Genomic DNA, 19,007 nt, shown 5'->3' on the forward strand with positions numbered 1-19,007 from the left:
GTTTGACAAAAACAGTCAAGAAATACTGGTCCTAATCAACCATAAGTGCAAAGCTTAAATGCAAACTTAAAACTTCACCACACTTCAAGAAGAAAGTAGCAGTCCTACAGGCATCTGAAGACAATGATACAGCATAAAACCCAATGTATACATTACAAATAACCCTACATCGTTATACTAGTCAGGGTGGATCAAGTCAGCAATGAGCCTTCTTGAAGTACGGAATCCAATGATTGATTCTCAGACTTGCTACAGATTCTCGTTTCTTGGTTACTATATCACATCTCCACAACTTACCCAAGTCACTAATCTTCCACTAGTGACCATTGTCGAACTCTATTGGAATCGTAAATCCCCTCTCACTCATTTGTACAGAGATAATTGAGAACAGTAGATTGTCTATGATTGTGATGCTGGATACAATTCTGTGCATAGAATTTTATGTAGCTTATCTGACCTTCCTGAAATTTTAATCCAGATATTTGCATTGAGGATACCATTCAGATCAAATCAAGTTTATCCAAACAATTTTCCAAGTTGCATTACAAATTCACCTGTACAGTAAGAATCCAGACACCACGAAAGACCATTCAGCCTATTTCTTTAGACAGTCTTACAGTAGGTGTCCAGATAATTTTCATTTCCTCTTATGGGTGAGTCCAGAACTAGAGGACACTGTTTTAAAATTAGGGGTCACCGTTTTAGGACAGAGATGAGGAGAATTTTTTTCTCTGAGGGTTGTGCGACTTTGGAACTCTCTGCCTCAGAAGGTGAAGGAGGCAGGGTCATTGAATATTTTTAAGGCAAAGATAGATAGATTCTTGTTAGGCAAGGGAATCAGAGGTTATCGGGGGTAGATGGGAATGTGGAAATCGAAACACAAACAGATCAGCCATGATCATATTGAATGGCAGAGCAGACTCAAGGGCCCGAATGGTATACTTCTGTCTTTATTTTGTATGTTTATATTTCTGTTTTCTTTTGGCACTACATTTGTATTTTTATTGGCTCCAGAATCTGCCATTTCTTTTTTAAACACTAATCGATAGCTGTCTCGTCCGCTGATGCTAGCTGGCAGACCGTCCCAAATACTAACAAATGTGTTCCAGCAAAGTCCTTGCACCAGGTGTAATCTATGTTCTTTAAGGAAGGAAATCTACTATCCTTACCTGGTCTGGCCTATATGTGAACCCAGACCTACAGAAATATGAACATAAAACCAAAAAACTGCGGATGCTGGAAATCCAAAACAAAAACAGAATTACCTGGAAAAACTCAGCAGGTCTGGCAGCATCGGCGGAGAAGAAAAGAGTTGACGTTTCGAGTCCTCATGACCTCTGTTGAAGGGTCATGAGGACTCGAAACGTCAACTCTTTTCTTCTCCGCCGATGCTGCCAGACCTGCTGAGTTTTTCCAGGTAATTCTGTTCTTGTTACAGAAATATGGTTGACTCTTAAATGCCCTCTGAAATGGCCTAGCAAGACACTCAGTTGTATCAAACCACTATGAAGTTAGCAAAAAGGAATGAAACTGGATGGATCACCCAGCATTGACCTTGGCAGTGGAAATGACAACAGCACACCCAGCCCTGTTGACCCTGCAGAGTCCTCCTTACTAACATTTGGGGGCTTGTACCAAAATTGGGAGAGCTGTCTCACAAACAAGGCAAGCAACAGCCTGACAGTCATACTTATGGAATCATATCTTGCAGTTCATGTCCCATCACCATCCCTGAGTATGCCCTGTCCCACCAGCAGGTCAGACCCAGCAAAGGTGGCAGCACAGTGGAATACAGTCGGGAGGGAGTTGCCCTGGGTGTTCTCAACATTAACTCTGGACTCCATGAAGTCTCATGGCATCAGGTCAAATGTGGCAAAGAAACCTCCTGCTGATACCATGGACCGCTGTCCTTCAGCTGTTGAATCAGTGCTCCTCCATGTTGAACACCCCTTGGAGGAAGCACTGAGGATGGCTAGGGCACAGAATGTACTCTGGGTGAGGTGTCCATCGCCAAGAGTGGCTCGGTAGCACCACTAGTGACCGTGCTGGCTGAGTCCTAAAGGACATAACTGCTAAACTGGGTCTGAGGGAACCAACAAGTGGGAAAAATCTACTTGACCTCATCCTCACCTCTACCTGTCACAGATCCCATCTGTCCATGACACAGTCCTTGGCTGTACCCAGTCCTTGTGGAGACGAAGTCCCATCTTCATATTGAGGATACCCTCTATCTTGTTGTGTGGCACTACCACCGTGCTGAATAGAATAGATTTTGAACCGATCTAGCAACTCAAGACTGGGCATCTATGAGGCACTGTGGGCCAACCTGGTGAAGTTAAAGCACAGGACTACATGCTTGCCAAACAGCACAAGCAGCAAGTGATAGACAGAGCTAAGCGATCTCACAACCAATAGATCAGATTTAATCTCTGCAGTCCTGCCACATCCAGTCGTGAATGGTGGTGGACAGTTAAACAACTAATTTTCTCCATCCTCAGTGATGGGGGAGCCCTACACCTCCTTGCAAAAGACATGGCTGAAGCTTTTGCAACTATCTTCAACCAGAAGTGCCAAATGGTTCATCCACCTTGATCTCTGTGGAGGTCCCCAGCATCACAGATGTCAGTCTTCAGCCAATTCGATCCCTCCATGTGATATCAAGAAACTTTGAAGGCACTGGATGCCACAAAAGCTATGGGCCCTGACAACACTTCAGCAAAAGTACTGAAGGCTTGTGCTCCAGAGCTAGTTGCGTCCTTAGCCAAGCTGTTCCAGTGCAGTTACAACACTGGCATCTACCTGGCAATGTGAAAAACTGCCCACGTATGTGCAGCCCACAAAAAGGACAAATCCAACCTGGCTAATTACCACCCTGTCAGTCTATTCTCAATCATCAGCAGAATGATGGAAGGGGTTGTTGACAGTGCTATCAAGCAGCATTTACTTACTTATCCGCCCTCACACCTTCCTCTCCCTCCCAGAAACATGATAGAGTCCCCCTTGTCCTCACTTATCACCCCACCAGCCTCCGCATTCAAAGGATCATCCTCCGCCATTTCCACCAACTCCAGCATGATGCCACCACCAAACACGTCTTCCCTTCACCACCCCCCCCAGTGGCATTCCACAGGGGTCGTTCCCCTGGGACACCCTGGTCCACTCCTCCATCACCCCCTACTCCTCAACCCCCTTCCACGGCACCTTCCCGTGCAACCGCAGAAGGTGCAACACCTGCCCCTTTACTTCCCCTCTCCTCACCATCCAAGGGCCCAAACACTCCTTTCAAGTGAAGCAGCATTTCACTTGCACTTCCCTCAATTTAGTCTACTGCATTCACTGCTCCCAATGCGGTTTCCTCTACATTGGAGAGACCAAACGCAGACTGGGTGACCACTTTGCGGAACACCTTCGGTCTGTCTGCAAGCATGACCCAGACCTCCCTGTCGCTTGCGATTTCAACACTCCCCCCTGCTCTCATGCTCACATGTCCGTCCTTGGCCTGCTGTATTGTTCCAGTGAAGCTCAACACAAACTGGAGGAACAGCACCTCATCTTCCAACTAGGCACTTTACAGCCTTCCGCACTGAATATTGAGTTCAACAATTTTAGATCATGAACTCTCTCCTCCATCCCCACCTCCTTTCCGATTCCCCCCCCCCTTTTTTTCCAGTAATTTATATAGATTTTTCTTTTCCCACCTATTTCCATTATTTTTAAATGTATTTCCATCCATTATTTTATCTCTACCTTTCAGCCTATTTCGATTCCTTCACCCCATCCCACCCCCACTAGGGCTATCTGTACCTTGTTTGTCCTGCTTTCTACCCTTAATTAGCACATTCCTTAGATAATATCACCACCTTCAACACCTCTTTGTCCTTTTGTTTGTGACATCTTTTGGTTATCTCCACCTATCACTGGCCCTCAATCCAGCTCTACTTGTCCCACCCCCGCACCCACCCCCCCCCCCCCAAACCAGCTTATATTTCACCTCTGTTCTATTTTTACTTAGTTCTGTTGAAGGGTCATTCGGACTCGAAACATTAACTGTGTTCCTCTCCGCAGATGCTGCCAGACCTGCTGAGTTTTTCCAAGTATTTTTGTTTTTGTTTTACTTAGTTATAACCTGCTCACTGATGTTTAGTTTGGCTTCTGTCAGGCCCACTCAGCTCCTGACATCATTACAGCCTTAGTCTAGACATGGTAAAATCTAATACTAGAATCAATTCTCAAGTGTCTAATAACTGGGCATTTCGAAAACAATGGTGAGATTGGGCCAACTAGATAAGGGAGAACCAGTGGATGTGGTTTATTTGGATTTTCAGAAGGCTTTCGCTAAGGCCCCACAAAGGAAGTTAATAAGCAAAATTAGAGCTCATAGGATTGGGGGAAATATACTGGTATGGATTGAGGATTGGTTCAGGGACTGAAGACAGAGAGTAGGGATGAACGGATCATTCTCAGGTTGGCAGGCTGAGAGTGGTGGGGTACCGCAAGCATTTGTTCTTGGGCCCCAGCTATTCAAAATCTTTATCAATGATTTGGATGTGGGGCCCAAAAGTGTTATTTCCAAATTTGCAGATGACACAAAACTTGGTGGGAATATGAATTGTGAAGAGGATGTAAAGCGGCTTCAATGAGATTTAGATAGACTAAGTGAGTGGGCAAGAAAATGGCAGAGGGAACATAATGTGGAAAATCTGAACTTATCAACTTTGGGAGGAAAAACAAATGTACAGTATTTCTTAAATAGGGAGAGATTGGGAAGTGCTGATGTCCAAAGAGACTTGGGTGTTCTTGTTCTTCAGTCACTGAAAGCTAATATGCAGGTGCAACAAGCAATTAGGAAGGCAAATGATATGTCAGCCTTTATTGAAAGGGATTTGCGTACAGGAATAAGGAATTGTATGGAGCCTTGGTGAGACTTACCTGGAGTATTGTGTACAGTTTTTGCCTCCTTACCTAAGGAAGGATATAGAGAGAGTGCAACGAAGGTTCAAGCTAATCCTGGGGATGGCGGGATTGGCCTATGAAGAAATATTGAGGCGACTGGGCCTGTAATCTCTAGAGGTTAGAAGATTGAAAGGTGATCTCATTGAAGTGTATAAAATTCTTAGAGGGTTCAACAGGATAAATGCAGGAAGGATGTTTCCTCTGGCTTGTGAGGTATAGAACTGGGGACACAATCTCAGAACAAGACAAAGGCCATTTAGGACCGAGATGAGGAGGAATTTCTTCACTCAGAGGGTGGTGAATCTTTGGAATTCTCTATCCCAGAGGGCTGTGGAGGTTCAGTCATTGAGTATGTTCAAAGCAGAGGTAAATAGATTTCTAGATACCAATGACATTAAGCGATATGGGGATAGTGCAGGAACATGGCATTGAAGTTGAAGTTCAGGCATGATCTAGTTAAATGGCGGAGCGGGTTTAAGGGGCCGAATGGCCTACTCCTGCTCCTAAGTTCCAATGGACAAAAGAGCTGAACTCCAGAGGTGAGGTGAGTGACTGCCCTTGACATCAAGGCACCATTTGACTGAGTGTGGCACGAAGGAGCCCTAGCAAAACTGGAGTCAATGGGAATCAGAGGGAAAGCTCTCCACTGGTTGGAGTCATACCTAGCACAAAGGAAGATGGTTACGGTTGTTGGAGGTCAATCATCTCAGCTCCAGGATATCACTGCAGGAGTTCCTCAGGGTAGTGTCCAAGACTCAATCACCTTCAGCTGCTTCTTCAATGACCTTCCCTCCATCATTAGGTCATAAGCGAGGATGTTCACTTCTGATTACACAATGTTCAGTTCCATTCACAACTCCTCAGATACTGAAGCAGTCCATGCCCATATGCAGCAAGACCTGGTCAATATTCAGGCTGGGGCTGATAAGTGGCAAGTAACATTCGTGCCACACAAGTGCCAGGCAATGACCATCTCCAATGAAAGAATCTAACCATCTCCCCATGACATTCAATGGCGTTACCATCATTGAATCTCCCACTATCAACATCCTGGGGTTACCATTGACCAGAAACTGATTTGGACTAGCCATATAAATACTGTGGCCACAAGAGCAGGTCAGAGACTAGGAATCCAGTGGCGAGTAACTCACCTTCTGACTCCCCAAAGCCTGTCCACCATCTACAAGGCACAAGTCAGGAATGTGATGGAATACTCCCCACTTGCCTGGATAAGTGCAGCTCCCACAACACTCCAGAAGCTTGACACCATCCAGGACAAAGCAGCCTGCTTGACTGACACCACTACCACCACCTTCAAAATCCACACTCTCTACCATCAACGCACAGTAGCAGCAATGTGTACCATCTACAAGATGCACTGCAGCAACTCACAAGGCTCCTTTGACAACACCTTCCAAACCTGTGACCTCTGCCACTGGGAATGACAAGGGCAACAGATGCATGTGAACACCACCACCTGGAAGTTCCCCTCCAAGTCACTCACCATCCTGACTTGGAAATATATCACCATTCCTTCACTGTCGCTGGGTCAAAATCCTGGAACTCCCTCCCTAACAGCACAGTGGGTTTACCTGCACCATTTGGACTGCAGCGGTTCAAGAAGGCAGCCCACTACTACCTTCTCAAGGGCAATTAAAGATGGGCAATAAAAATGCTGGCCTAGCCAGTGATGTCCACATTTCGTGAAAGAATAGAAAAAATATATGGCTATGACATGAAAGGTGATACAAGGCAAATTTGAACGGAATTCATTTGTTGTCCACTACAAGTGGTACCAGCCTCAAAGAAGTTCAGCTCCAAGCTTTTGGTGTGGAACCGTCCTGCAGAGAACCTGTTTTTTGGAATGTGAGCAACAGTGTCAAGACACTTAAGGGTCAGCCAATCATATGAGGCTGGAGTTACCTGTTGGCCAGGCTGGAGAGAGTGGCATGTTCCTTTCCCTTTCCTTCCCTTATCTTCCCTGACCTGAAGGGCATTGGTAACTGGTTGGAGTTTTGCAACAGACAACAGGCCTCATAGTTACTTGTCTGGTATTGGATTCAGTTTCATAACTTTCACTATGCTGCAATTTGAGCTTGTGGCCTCTGGCCTACTGATTCCGTTTCTTGGTTCCATTAAATGGGAATTTTGCTCTGTAAAGCTAAAAGTAAGCACAACAGAAATGGTTTGAAAATTCAATTTTATGCCATTTGTGTGGCGAACCATGTTGAACCACAATGTGCTGGATCCAGGTGGCAACATTCACCATTCAATAGGATCATGGCTGATCTTCAACCTCATCTGCACTTTCCTGCCTTCCCCATATCCCTTGGTTCCCTTAGTGTCCAAAAATCTACCAGTTCAAAAGAGCAATATCCAACAAAATTCATCAGATTTACAAAAACAACCTAAAAAAAACACATTTAAGATTATTGACAAGTTCATAAAACTATTTTTCATAGAACTTGTGTCCCCTTTAATGTTTCTGATAGCAGGACCTTTGTTTTTGATCCACGGGATGTGTGCATCATTGGCAAGGCCAGTAATTATTGCTCATCCCCAATTGCCCTTGAGAAGGGGGTGACAGCATTCACTATCCTGTTGACTCCCAGAAACAATGGCCCCGAGAGGGATATACTAAAATAACCTGATTCTAGGAGTGGGCAGCGGCCCAGCTATTCCAATGTCAATAGTTACATTAAAAGCCAAACAGAAAGATGCAAAGAGTGATCAGGCAGGTGGTGAGAAGTGGTCAGGTGATTTCTTACTCTCACAGTTCAGGAAATTGGTTAGAGGATGCTGACTGTGAGCGAACCATTGACATGTTCCAGATCAGCAGGTTTGCAGTTGTAACATGGATTTTGGTATACATTTATAATCCTTGTTCACTCAAAGAGCCTTTTACAACCAGTATGGTATCATGTCATGCATTCTTTTAGTTGACATCAATAAAAGTTTAATTTCTTTTCCCCTTTCCATGTAATGTTGCCAGTATTTTCAATGGGACCCTTGTGACAAGCAGCATATTTTTTTCAAAGGGCTCCTGTTGGAAATGTAAAGCTTGTTATTTGAATAAATATAACATAATTACTGTTACATTTGTTTCAGCTTACAGCTCTCGCTGATGCTGCGGAGGAAAATCAGGCCAACTTGTACCAAGTTTTCACCAGGTTGAAGAGTGGCACCCAGTTGTTGGTCCAGTTGATTGGCCTGTGGCAAGACTTGAGCATAGACCAGATGACCATACTGAAGGCTACCTTTCTACCACTGATGCAGGATAGCCAGGAATTAGTAAGTGCCCTGTAAGGTTGTAGAATAAATGATCTCCCTGCAGGGATGTTCATTTATGAATCCTTTTGCCAACCATTTAATGCTGCAGATGTTCTCCAAATGGCACTGAATTCTTCACTTGTGAGTTATTTCTAAATTTGTTTTTTCTTAAGTAGAGATTCTTGGGGTATCCATTTATAATTTACAGAAATCATAACTATCACACTATGTTTAAATGAGAACTGCAGTACAGTACAAATAAAAAATAGATATTAGCAACACCTTGAATACATTCCCATAAGAAGATAAGCCAGAGACAGTGGAGGCAGGATCATTGATAATTTGTAAGGCAGAGGTAGATGGATTCTTGACTAACAGGAGAGTCAAGGTGGAATGTGGAGTTGAGGTCACATTCAGATCAGCTGTGATCTTACTGAATGGCGGAGCAGTCTCGAGGGGCCAAATGGCCTACTCCTGCCCCCAATTCATAGGTTCGTATGCCATAACAATGACCTAAAACAGCATATGAATACAGTCCATTTCTTTCTCCCTCTGTTGTCAAAAATCTTCTGCACACAATTTGTTTTGTTAGTTCCTCTACAGGATATAGTTCATTCTCTTTGCAGAGCTGAAAACTGAGTCAAGTGAATGCTCAATGAATTCAGTACTACTTGTCATTAATTTCATGGGGACCTTTCCTTACACACTAGTCAAATGTTTTCTGGCTTTAACAAAATTACATCAGACAAAAATGTCTATTGAATGCTTTTTCATTGCATTTCTTAAAAAAATAAAGGGTCATTTATCCCCAGTTCCTGAATGAGAAGTTTCATTCAAACAAGTATATTTAAAAATGTATTTAAAGTTGTCTAAGTGTCGCAGAAAAGAAGTCTCTCTGGTAAGTCTTAATGAATTTTCTGATTTCATCAGCATTCAAGGCTCCATCAATCAACTCGACTTGGCCTCAGTGTTCAAATATTCTGACTTATTACTATCTTTTTCAAGCCATATCTGTCACTGGCTTGATACACAAAACTATTACTCCCTCAACAACACAACCACATGTGACACTGCAGGCATCCCAAATCTGTGCAGTCTACTCGCTACCCACATTGCCTTCTCCAAACATGCTGTAACAAGGAAACTTATAACATGTTTCGTTGAGAGATTGAAGCCATTGCCTTAGATGACATCAAATGCTGAGGAGCCTCAGGCTCCTCTTCAAATACTCCATTATCATCCAAAAAAGTTACCCCTAGCCTCTCTTATCTACCATCAACCATCTTCTTAATCCCCTCTCTCCTGCCCTATGTACCCTTGCTTCCAACATATGAACATATTAATTAGAAGCAGGAGTAGACCATTCGGCCCCTTGAGCCTGCTTCAGCATTCAGTAAGATCATGGCTAACTTGAGTGTAACCTCAACTCCGCATTCCCACCTACCCCGTATAACATTTCATCACTTTGCTTTTCAAGAACCTGTCTACCTCTGCCTCAAAAAATATTCAAAGAATCTGCTTCCACTGTCCTTTGAGGAAGAGAGTTCCAATGACTCATGACGTTCGAAGAGAAACAAATTCTCATCTTTGTCTTAATGGGCGATCCCTTATTTTTAAACAGTGACCCCTAGTTCTAGATTCCCCCACAAAAGGAAATATCCCCTTCACATATGCCTTGTCAAGACACCTCAGGATCTTGTGTTTCAATCAAGTTGCCTCTTACTCTTCTGCTGGTCTGCTTCTATCACTGCTTGTTTGTCCCTACAACCACAACCCCCCCCCCCCCACCTCTCTCTCTCTATCTCTCCGCCCCCCACACACACACCTTAAACCAGCTTATATTTCAACTCTTTCTTGGACTCGAACTCAAGTTCTGTCGAAGGGTCATGAGGACTCGAAGCGTCAACTCTTTTCTTCTCCGCCGATGCTGCCAGACCTGCTGAGTTTTTCCAGGTAATTCTGTTTTTGATTTGCCTCTTACTCTTCGAAACTCTAACGGGTACAAGCCTAGTCTATCTAAATTTTTTCATAAGACAACCCACCCATTCCAGGAATAGCCTAGTAAACCTTCTCTGAACTGTTTCCAATATATTTACATCCTTCCTAAATAAATATTCCAGATGTAGTCTTACCAGTGCCCTAAAAACTAGTGTGATGAGCTCATGCATTTCTTTCTCAATCAGGTTGAGGTCAGCCATTCAGCTGCTTCTGCTGCTCCCCATCCCTCCCTTTTTCTCACCAACCAACCTTCCCTTTTCCCACCAACCAAACCTTCCCTCCTCTCACCAACCAACCTTCCCTTTTCCCACCAACCAACCTTCCCTTTTCCCACCAACCAACCTTCCCTCCTCCCACCAACCAACCTTCCCTTTTCCCACCAACCAACCTTCTCTTTTCCCACCAACCAACCTCCTCTTTTCCCACCAACCAAACCTTCCCTCCTCTCACCAACCAACCTTCTCTTTTCCCACCAACCAACCTTCCCTTTTCCCACCAACCAAACCTTCCTTTTCCCACCAACCAACCTTCCCTTTTCCCACCAACCAAACCTTCCCTCCTCCCACCAACCAACCTTCGCTTTTCCCACCAACCAACGTTCGCTTTTCCGACCAACCAACCTTCCCTTTTCCCACCAACCAACCTTCCCTTTTCCCACCAACCAACCTTCTCTTTTCCCACCAACCAACCTTCCCTCCTCCCACCAACCAACCTTCCCTTTTCCCACCAACCAACCTTCCCTCCTCCCACCAACCAACCTTCCCTTTTCCCACCAACCAAACCTTCCCTCCTCCCACCAACCAACCTTCCCTTTTCCCAACAACCAACCTTCTCTTTTCCCACCAACCAACCTTCTCTTTTCCCACCAACCAAACCTTCCCTCCTCTCACCAACCAACCTTTTCTTTTCCCACCAACCAAACTTTCCCTTTTCCCACCAACCAAACTTTCCCTTTTCCCACCAACCAACCTTCCCTTTTCCCACCAACCAACCTTCCCTCCTCCCACCAACCAACCTTCCCTTTTCCCACCAACCAAACCTTCCCTTTTCCCACCAACCAACCTTCCCTCCTCCCACCAACCAACCTTCCCTTTTCCCACCAACCAACCTTCCCTTTTCCCACCAACCAACCTTCTCTTTTCCCACCAACCAACCTTCCCTTTCCCACCAACCAACCTTCCCTTTTCCCACCAACCAACCTTACCTTTTCCCACCAACCAACCTTCCCTCCTCCCACCAACCAACCTTCTCTTTTCCCACCAACCAACCTTCTCTTTTCCCACCAACCAACCTTCCCTTTTCCCACCAACCAACCTTCCCTCCTCCCAGCAACCAACCTTCTCTTTTCCCACCAACCAACCTTCCCTCCTCCCACCAACCAACCTTCCCTTTTCCCACCAACAAAACCTTCCCTTTTCCCACCAACCAACCTTCCCTTTTCCCACCAACCAAACCTTCCCTCCTCCCACCAACCAACCTTCCCTTTTCCCACCAACCAACCTTCCCTTTTCCCACCAACCAACCTTCCCTTTTCCCACCAACCAACCTTCCCTCCTCCCACCAACCTTCCCTTTTCCCACCAACCTTCCCTTTTCCCACCAACCAAACTTCCCTTTTCCCACCAACCAACCTTCCCTTTTCCCTTCAACCAAACCTTCCCTTTTCCCACCAACCAAACCTTCCCTTTTCCCACAAACCAAACTTCCCTTTTCCCACCAACCAAACCTTCCCTTTTCCCACCAACCAACCTTCCCTTTTCCCACCAACCAACCTTCCCTCCTCTCACCAACCAATCTTCTCTTTTCCCACCAAACAACCTTCCCTTCTCCCACCAACCAACCTTCCCTTTTCCCACCAACCAACCTTCTCTTTTCCCACCAACCAAACCTTCCCTCCTCCCACCAACCCACCTTCCCTTTTCCCACCAACCAAACCTTCCCTCCCACCAACCAACCTTCTCTTTCTCACCAACCAACCTTCCCTTCCTCTCACCAACCAACCTTCTCTTTTCCCACCAACCAAACCTTCTCTTTCCCACCAACCAACCTTCCCTCCGCTCACCAACCACCTTCCCTCCTCTCACCAACCAACCTTCCCTTCCACCCACCAACCTTCCCTTTCCCCACCAACCAACCTTCCTTTCCTCTCACCAACCAAACCTTCCCTTTCCTCACCAACCAACCTTCCCTCCTCTCACCAACCAACCTTCCCTCTTCTCACCAACCAAACCTTCCCACCTTTCTCACCAACCAACCTTCCCTTCTCCACCAACCAAACCTTCCCTTCTCTCACCAACCAACCTTCCTTTCCCACCAACCAACCTTCTCTTTTCCACCAACCAACCTTCCCTTTTCCCACCAACCAACCTTCCCTCCTCTCACTCAACCAAACCTTCTCTTCCTCTCACCAACCAAACCTTCCCTTTTCCCACCAACCAACCTTCCCTTTTCCCACCAACCAACCTTCTCTTTTCCCACCAAACAACCTTCCCTCCTCCCACCAACCAACGTTCCCTTTTCCCACCAACCAACCTTCCATCCTCCCACCAACCAACCTTCCCTCCTCTCACCAACCAAACCTTCCCTCCTCCCACCAACCAACCTTCCCTCCTCTCACCAACCAAACCTTCCCTCCTCTCACCAACCAAACCTTCCCTCCTCCCACCAACCAACCTTCTCTTTTCCCACCAACCAACCTTCCCTTTTCCCACCAACCAACCTTCTCTTTTCCCACCAACCAAACCTTCTCTTTTCCCACCAACCAACCTTCCCTCCTCTCACCAACCAACCTTCCCTCCTCTCACCAACCAACCTTCCCTTTTCCCACCCACCAACCTTCCCTTTTCCCACCAACCAACCTTCCTTTTTCCCACCATCCAACCTTCCTTTTTCCCACCAACCAACCTTCCCTTTTCCCACCAACCAAACCTACCCTCCTCCCACCAACCAACCTTCCCTTTTCCCACCAACCAACCTTCCCTATTCCCAACAACCAACCTTCCCTTTTCCCACCAACCAACCTTCTCTTTCCCACCACCAACCTTCTCTCCTCTCACCAACCAACCTTACCTTTTCCCACCAACCAACCTTCACTTTTCCCACCAACCAACCTTCCCTTTTCCCACCAACCAAACCTTCCATTTTCCCACCAACCAACCTTCCCTTTTCCCACCAACCAACCTTCCCTTTTCCCACCAACCAACCTTCTCTTTTCCCACCAACCAACCTTCTCTTTTCCCACCAACCAAACTTCCCTTTTCCCACCAACCAACCTTCCCTTTTCCCACCAACCAACCTTCCCTCCTCCCACCAACCAAACCTTCCCTTTTCCCACCAACCAACCTTCTCTTTTCCCAACAACCAAACCTTACCTCCTCCCACCAACCAAACCTTCCCTTTCCCACCAACCAACCTTCCCTTTCCCACCAACCAACCTTCCCTTTCCCACCAACCAACCTTCCCTCCTCTCACCAACCAACCTTCCCTTTTCCCACCAACCAAACCTTCCCTTTTCCCACCAACCAACCTTCCCTTTTCCCACCAACCAAACCTTCCCTCCCCTCACCAACCAAACCTTCCCTCCTCTCACCAACCAAACCTTCCCTTTTCCCACCAACCAACCTTCCCTTTTCCCACCAACCAACCTTCCCTTTTCCCACCAACCAACCTTCCCTCCTCTCACCAACCAACCTTCCCTCCTACCACCAACCAACCTTCCCTTTTCCCACCAACCAACCTTCTCTTTTCCCACCAACCAACCTCCTCTTTTCCCACCAACCAAACCTTCCCTCCTCTCACCAACCAAACCTTCCCTCCTCTCACCAACCAACCTTCTCTTTTCCCACCAACCAACCTTCCCTTTTCCCACCAACCAAACCTTCCCTTTTCCCACCAACCAACCTTCCCTTTTCCCACCAACCAAACCTTCCCTCCTCCCACCAACCAACCTTCTCTTTTCCCACCAACCAACCTTCCCTTTTCCCACCGACCAACCTTCCCTTTTCCCACCAACCAACCTTCCCTTTTCCCACCAACCAACCTTCCCTTTTCCCACCAACCAACCTTCCCTTTTCCCACCAACCAAACCTTCCCTCCTCCCACCAACCAACCTTCCCTTTTCCCACCAACCAACCTTCCCTTTTCCCACCAACCAACCTTCTCTTTTCCCACCAACCAAACCTTCCCTCCTCTCACCAACCAACCTTCTCTTTTCCCACCAACCAAACTTTCCCTTTTCCCACCAACCAAACTTTCCCTTTTCCCACCAACCAACCTTCCCTTTTCCCACCAACCAACCTTCCCTCCTCCCACCAACCAACCTTCCCTTTTCCCACCAACCAAACCTTCCCTTTCCCACCAACCAACCTTCCCTCCTCCCACCAACCAACCTTCCCTTTTCCCACCAACCAACCTTCCCTTTTCCCACCAACCTTCTCTTTTCCCACCAACCAACCTTCCCTCCTCTCACCAACCAAACCTTCCCTCCTCTCACCAACCAACCTTCCCTCCTCTCACCAACCAAACTTCCCTTTTCCCACCAACCAAACCTTCCCTCCTCTAACCAACCAAACCTTCCCTTTTCCCACCAACCAACCTTCCTTTTCCCACCAACCAACCTTCCCTTTTCCCACCAACCAACCTTCCCTTTTCCCACCAACCAACCTTCCCTTTTCCCACCAACCAACCTTCCCTTTTCCCACCAACCAACCTTCCCTTTTCCCACCAACCTTCTCTTTTCCCACCAACCAACCTTCCCTTTTCCCACCAACCAACCTTCTCTTTTCCCACCAACCAACCTTCCCTCCTCCCACCAACCAACCTTCCCTCCTCCCACCAACCAACCTTCCCTTTTCCCACCAACAAAACCTTCCCTTTCCCACCAACCAACCTTCCCTTTTCCCACCAACCAAACTTCCCTTTCCCACCAACAAACCTTCCCTTTCCCACCAACCAACCTTCCTTTTCCCACCAACCAACCTTCCTTTTCCCACCAACCAACCTTCCCTCCTCTACCAACCAACCTTCCTCTTTCCCCACCAACAAAACCTTCCCTTTTCCACCAACCACCTTCCCTTTTCCACCAACCAACTTTCCCTTTTCCCACCAACCAACCTTCCCTCCTCTCACCAACCAAACCTTCCCTCCTCTCACCAACCACCTTCCCTTTCCACCAACAAACCTTCCCATCCTCTCACCAACCAAACCTTCCCTCCTCTCCCCACCAAACCTTCCCTCCTCTCACCAACCAAACCTTCCCTCCTCTCACCAACCAACCTTCCCTTTTCCCACCAACCAAACTTTCCTTTTCCCATCAACCAACCTTCCCTCCTCTCACCAACCAACCTTCCCTCCTCTCACCAACCAAAACCTTCCCTCCTCTCACCAACAAACCTTCCCTCCTCTCACCAACCAACCTTCCCTCCTCTCACAACCAAACTTTCCCTTTCCCCACCAACCAACCTTCCCTTTCCCACCAACCAACCTTCCCTCCTCTCCACCAACCAACCTTCCCTTTTCCCTCCAACCAAACCTTCCCTTTCCCACCAACCAACCTTCCCTCCTCCCACCAACCAACCTTCCCCTTTCCCACCAACCAACCTTCCCTTTTCCCACCAACCAACCTTCTCTTTTCCCACCAACCAACCTTCCCTTTTCCCCACCAACCAACCTTCCCTTTCCCACCAACCAACCTTACCTTTTCCCACCAACCAACCTTCCCTCCTCCCACCAACCAACCTTCTCTTTTCCCACCAACCAACCTTCTCTTTCCCACCAACCAACCTTCCCTTTTCCCACCAACCAACCTTCCCTCCTCCCAGCAACCAACCTTCTCTTTTCCCACCAACCAACCTTCCCTCCTCCCCACCAACCAACCTTCCCTTTTCCCACCAACCAAACCTTCCCTTTTCCCACCAACCAACCTTCCCTTTTCCCACCAACCAACCTTCCCTCCTCCCACCAACCAACCTTCCCTTTTCCCACCAACCAACCTTCCCTTTTCCCACCAACCAACCTTCCCTTTTCCCACCAACCAACCTTCCCTCCTCCCACCAACCAACCTTCCCCTTTTCCCACCAACCTTCCCTTTTCCCACCAACCAAACTTCCCTTTTCCCACCAACCAACCTTCCCTTTTCCCACCAACCAAACCTTCCCTTTTCCCACCAACCAACAAACCTTCCCTTTTCCCACAAAACCAAACTTCCCTTCCTTTTCCCACCAACCAAACCTTCCCTTTTCCCACCAACCAACCTTCCCTTTTCCCACCAACCAACCTTCCCTCCTCCCACCAACCAACCTTCTCTTTTCCCACCAACCAACCTTCCCTTTTCCCACCAACCAACCTTCCCTTTTCCCACCAACCAACCTTCCCTTTTCCCACCAACCAACCTTCCCTCCTCCCACCAACCACCTTCCCTTTTCCCACCAACCAAACCTTCCCCTCCTCCCACCAACCAACCTTCTCTTTTCCCACCAACCAACCTTCCCTTTCCCACCAACCAATCTTCCCTTTTCCCACCAACCAAACCTTCTCTTTTCCCACCAACCAACCTTCCCTCCTCTCACCAACCAACCTTCCCTCCTCCCACCAACCAACCTTCCCTTTTCCCACCCACCAACCTTCCCTTTCCCACCAACCAACCTTCCCTTTTTCCCACCAACCAACCTTCCTTTTCCCACCAACCAACCTTCCCTTTTCCCACCAACCAACCTTCCCTCCTCCCACCAACCAACCTTCCCTTTTCCCACCAACCAACCTTCCCTCCTTCCACCAACCAACCTTCCCTTTTCCCACCAACCAAACCTTCTATTTTCCTACCAACCAACCTTCCCTCCTCTCACCAACCAAACCTTCCCTTTTCCCACCAACCAACCTTCCCTTTTCCCACCAACCAAACCTTCCCTTTTCCCACCAACCAACCTTCCCTTTTCCCACCAACCAAACCTTCCCTTTTCCCACCAACCAACCTTCTCTTTTCCCACCAACCAACCTTCCCTTTTCCCACCAACCAACCTTCCCTTTTCCCACCAACCAAACTTCCCTTTTCCCACCAACCAAACCTTCCCTTTTCCCACCAACCAACCTTCCCTTTTCCCACCAACCAACCTTCCCTTTTCCCACCAACCAACCTTCCCTCCTCCCACCAACCAACCTTCCCTTTTCCCACCAACCAACCTTCCCTCCTCCCACCAACCAACCTCCCTCCTCTCACCAACCAAACCTTCCCTTTCCCACCAACCAACCTTCCCTCCTCCCACCAACCAACCTTCCCTCCTCCCACCAACCAACCTTCCCTCCTCCCACCAACCAACCTTCCCTTTTCCCACCAACCAACCTTCCCTTTTCCCACCAACCAACCTTCCCTTTTCCCACCAACCAACCTTCCCTTTTCCCACCAACCAACCTTCCCTTTCCCACCAACCAACCTTCCCTCCTCTCACCAACCAACCTTCCCTTTTCCCACCAACCAACCTTCCCTTTTCCCACCAACCAACCTTCCTTTTCCCACCAACCAACCTTCCCTTTTCCCACCAACCAACCTTCCTTTTCCCACCAACCAAACCTCTCCCCTTCCCACCAACCAACCTTCCCTTTTCCCACCAACCAACCTTCCCTCCTTCCACCAACCAACCTTCCCTTTTCCCACCAACCAACCTTCCCTTTTCTCACCAACCAACCTTCCCTTTTCCCACCAACCAAACCTTCCCTTTTCCCACCAACCAACCTTCCCTTTTCCCACCAACCAACCTTCCCTTTTCCCACCAACCAACCTTCCCTTTTCCCACCAACCAAACCTTCCCTTTTCCCACCAACCAACCTTCCCTTTTCCCACCAACCAACCTTCCCTTTCCCACCAACCAACCTTCCCTTTTCCCACCAACCAACTTCCCTTTTCCCACCAACCAAACCTTCCCTTTTCCCACCAACCAACCTTCCCTTTTCCCACCAACCAACCTTCCCTTTTCCCACCAACCAACCTTCCCTTCCCTCCTCCCACCAACCAACCTTCCCTTTCCCACCAACCAACCTTCCTCCTCCCACCAACCAACCTTCCCTTTTCCCACCAACCAAACCTTCCCTCCTCCCACCAACCAACCTTCCCTCCTCCCACCAACCAACCTTCCCTCCTCCCACCAACCAACCTTCCCTTTTCCCACCAACCAACCTTCCCTTTTCCCACCAACCAACCTTCCCTTTTCCCACCAACCAACCTTCCCTCCTCCCACCAACCAACCTTCCCTTTTCCCACCAACCAACCTTCCCTTTTCCCACCAACCAACCTTCTCTTTTCCCACCAACCAAACCTTCCCTTTTCCCACCAACCAACCTTCCCTTTTCCCACCAACCAACCTTCCCTTTTCCCACCAACCAACCTTCCCTCCTCCCACCAACCAACCTTCCCTTTTCCCACCAACCAACCTTCTCTTTTCCCACCAACCAACCTTCCCTTTTCCCACCAACCAACCTTCCCTCCTCCCACCAACCAACCTTCCCTTTCCCCACCAACCAACCTTCCCTCCTCCCACCAACCAACCTTCCCTTTTCCCACCAACCAAACCTTCCCTTTTCCCACCAACCAACCTTCCCTTTTCCCACCAACCAACCTTCCCTCCTCCCACCAACCAACCTTCCCTTTTCCCACCAACCAACCTTCCCTTTTCCCACCAACCAACCTTCCCTTTTCCCACCAACCAACCTTCCCTTTTCCCACCAACCAACCTTCCCTTTTCCCACCAACCAACCTTCCCTTTTCCCACCAACCAACCTTCCCTTTTCCCACCAACC

General features: G+C 47.9%; 1 protein-coding gene across 5 annotated transcripts in view; it reads left to right on the forward strand.

Moving 5' to 3' along the window:
- The window catches only part of bbs9 (Bardet-Biedl syndrome 9), a 505,659-nt gene that overhangs the window by 227,790 nt on the left and 258,862 nt on the right, over nucleotides 1-19,007 (forward strand). For all 5 annotated transcript variants that reach the window (XR_005943329.1, XM_041190083.1, XM_041190082.1 and 2 more), the window contains one exon: nucleotides 8,062-8,244. Coding sequence is in view for 4 of the 5 variants with exons in the window: in XM_041190083.1 (XP_041046017.1) it covers nucleotides 8,062-8,244 (183 nt within the window). In the remaining variant the exon portion in view is untranslated. The remainder of the gene's footprint in view (nucleotides 1-8,061; nucleotides 8,245-19,007) is intronic.

Source organism: Carcharodon carcharias, chromosome 6 (genome assembly GCF_017639515.1).
Source record: "Carcharodon carcharias isolate sCarCar2 chromosome 6, sCarCar2.pri, whole genome shotgun sequence".
Classification (NCBI taxonomy): domain Eukaryota; kingdom Metazoa; phylum Chordata; class Chondrichthyes; order Lamniformes; family Lamnidae; genus Carcharodon; species Carcharodon carcharias.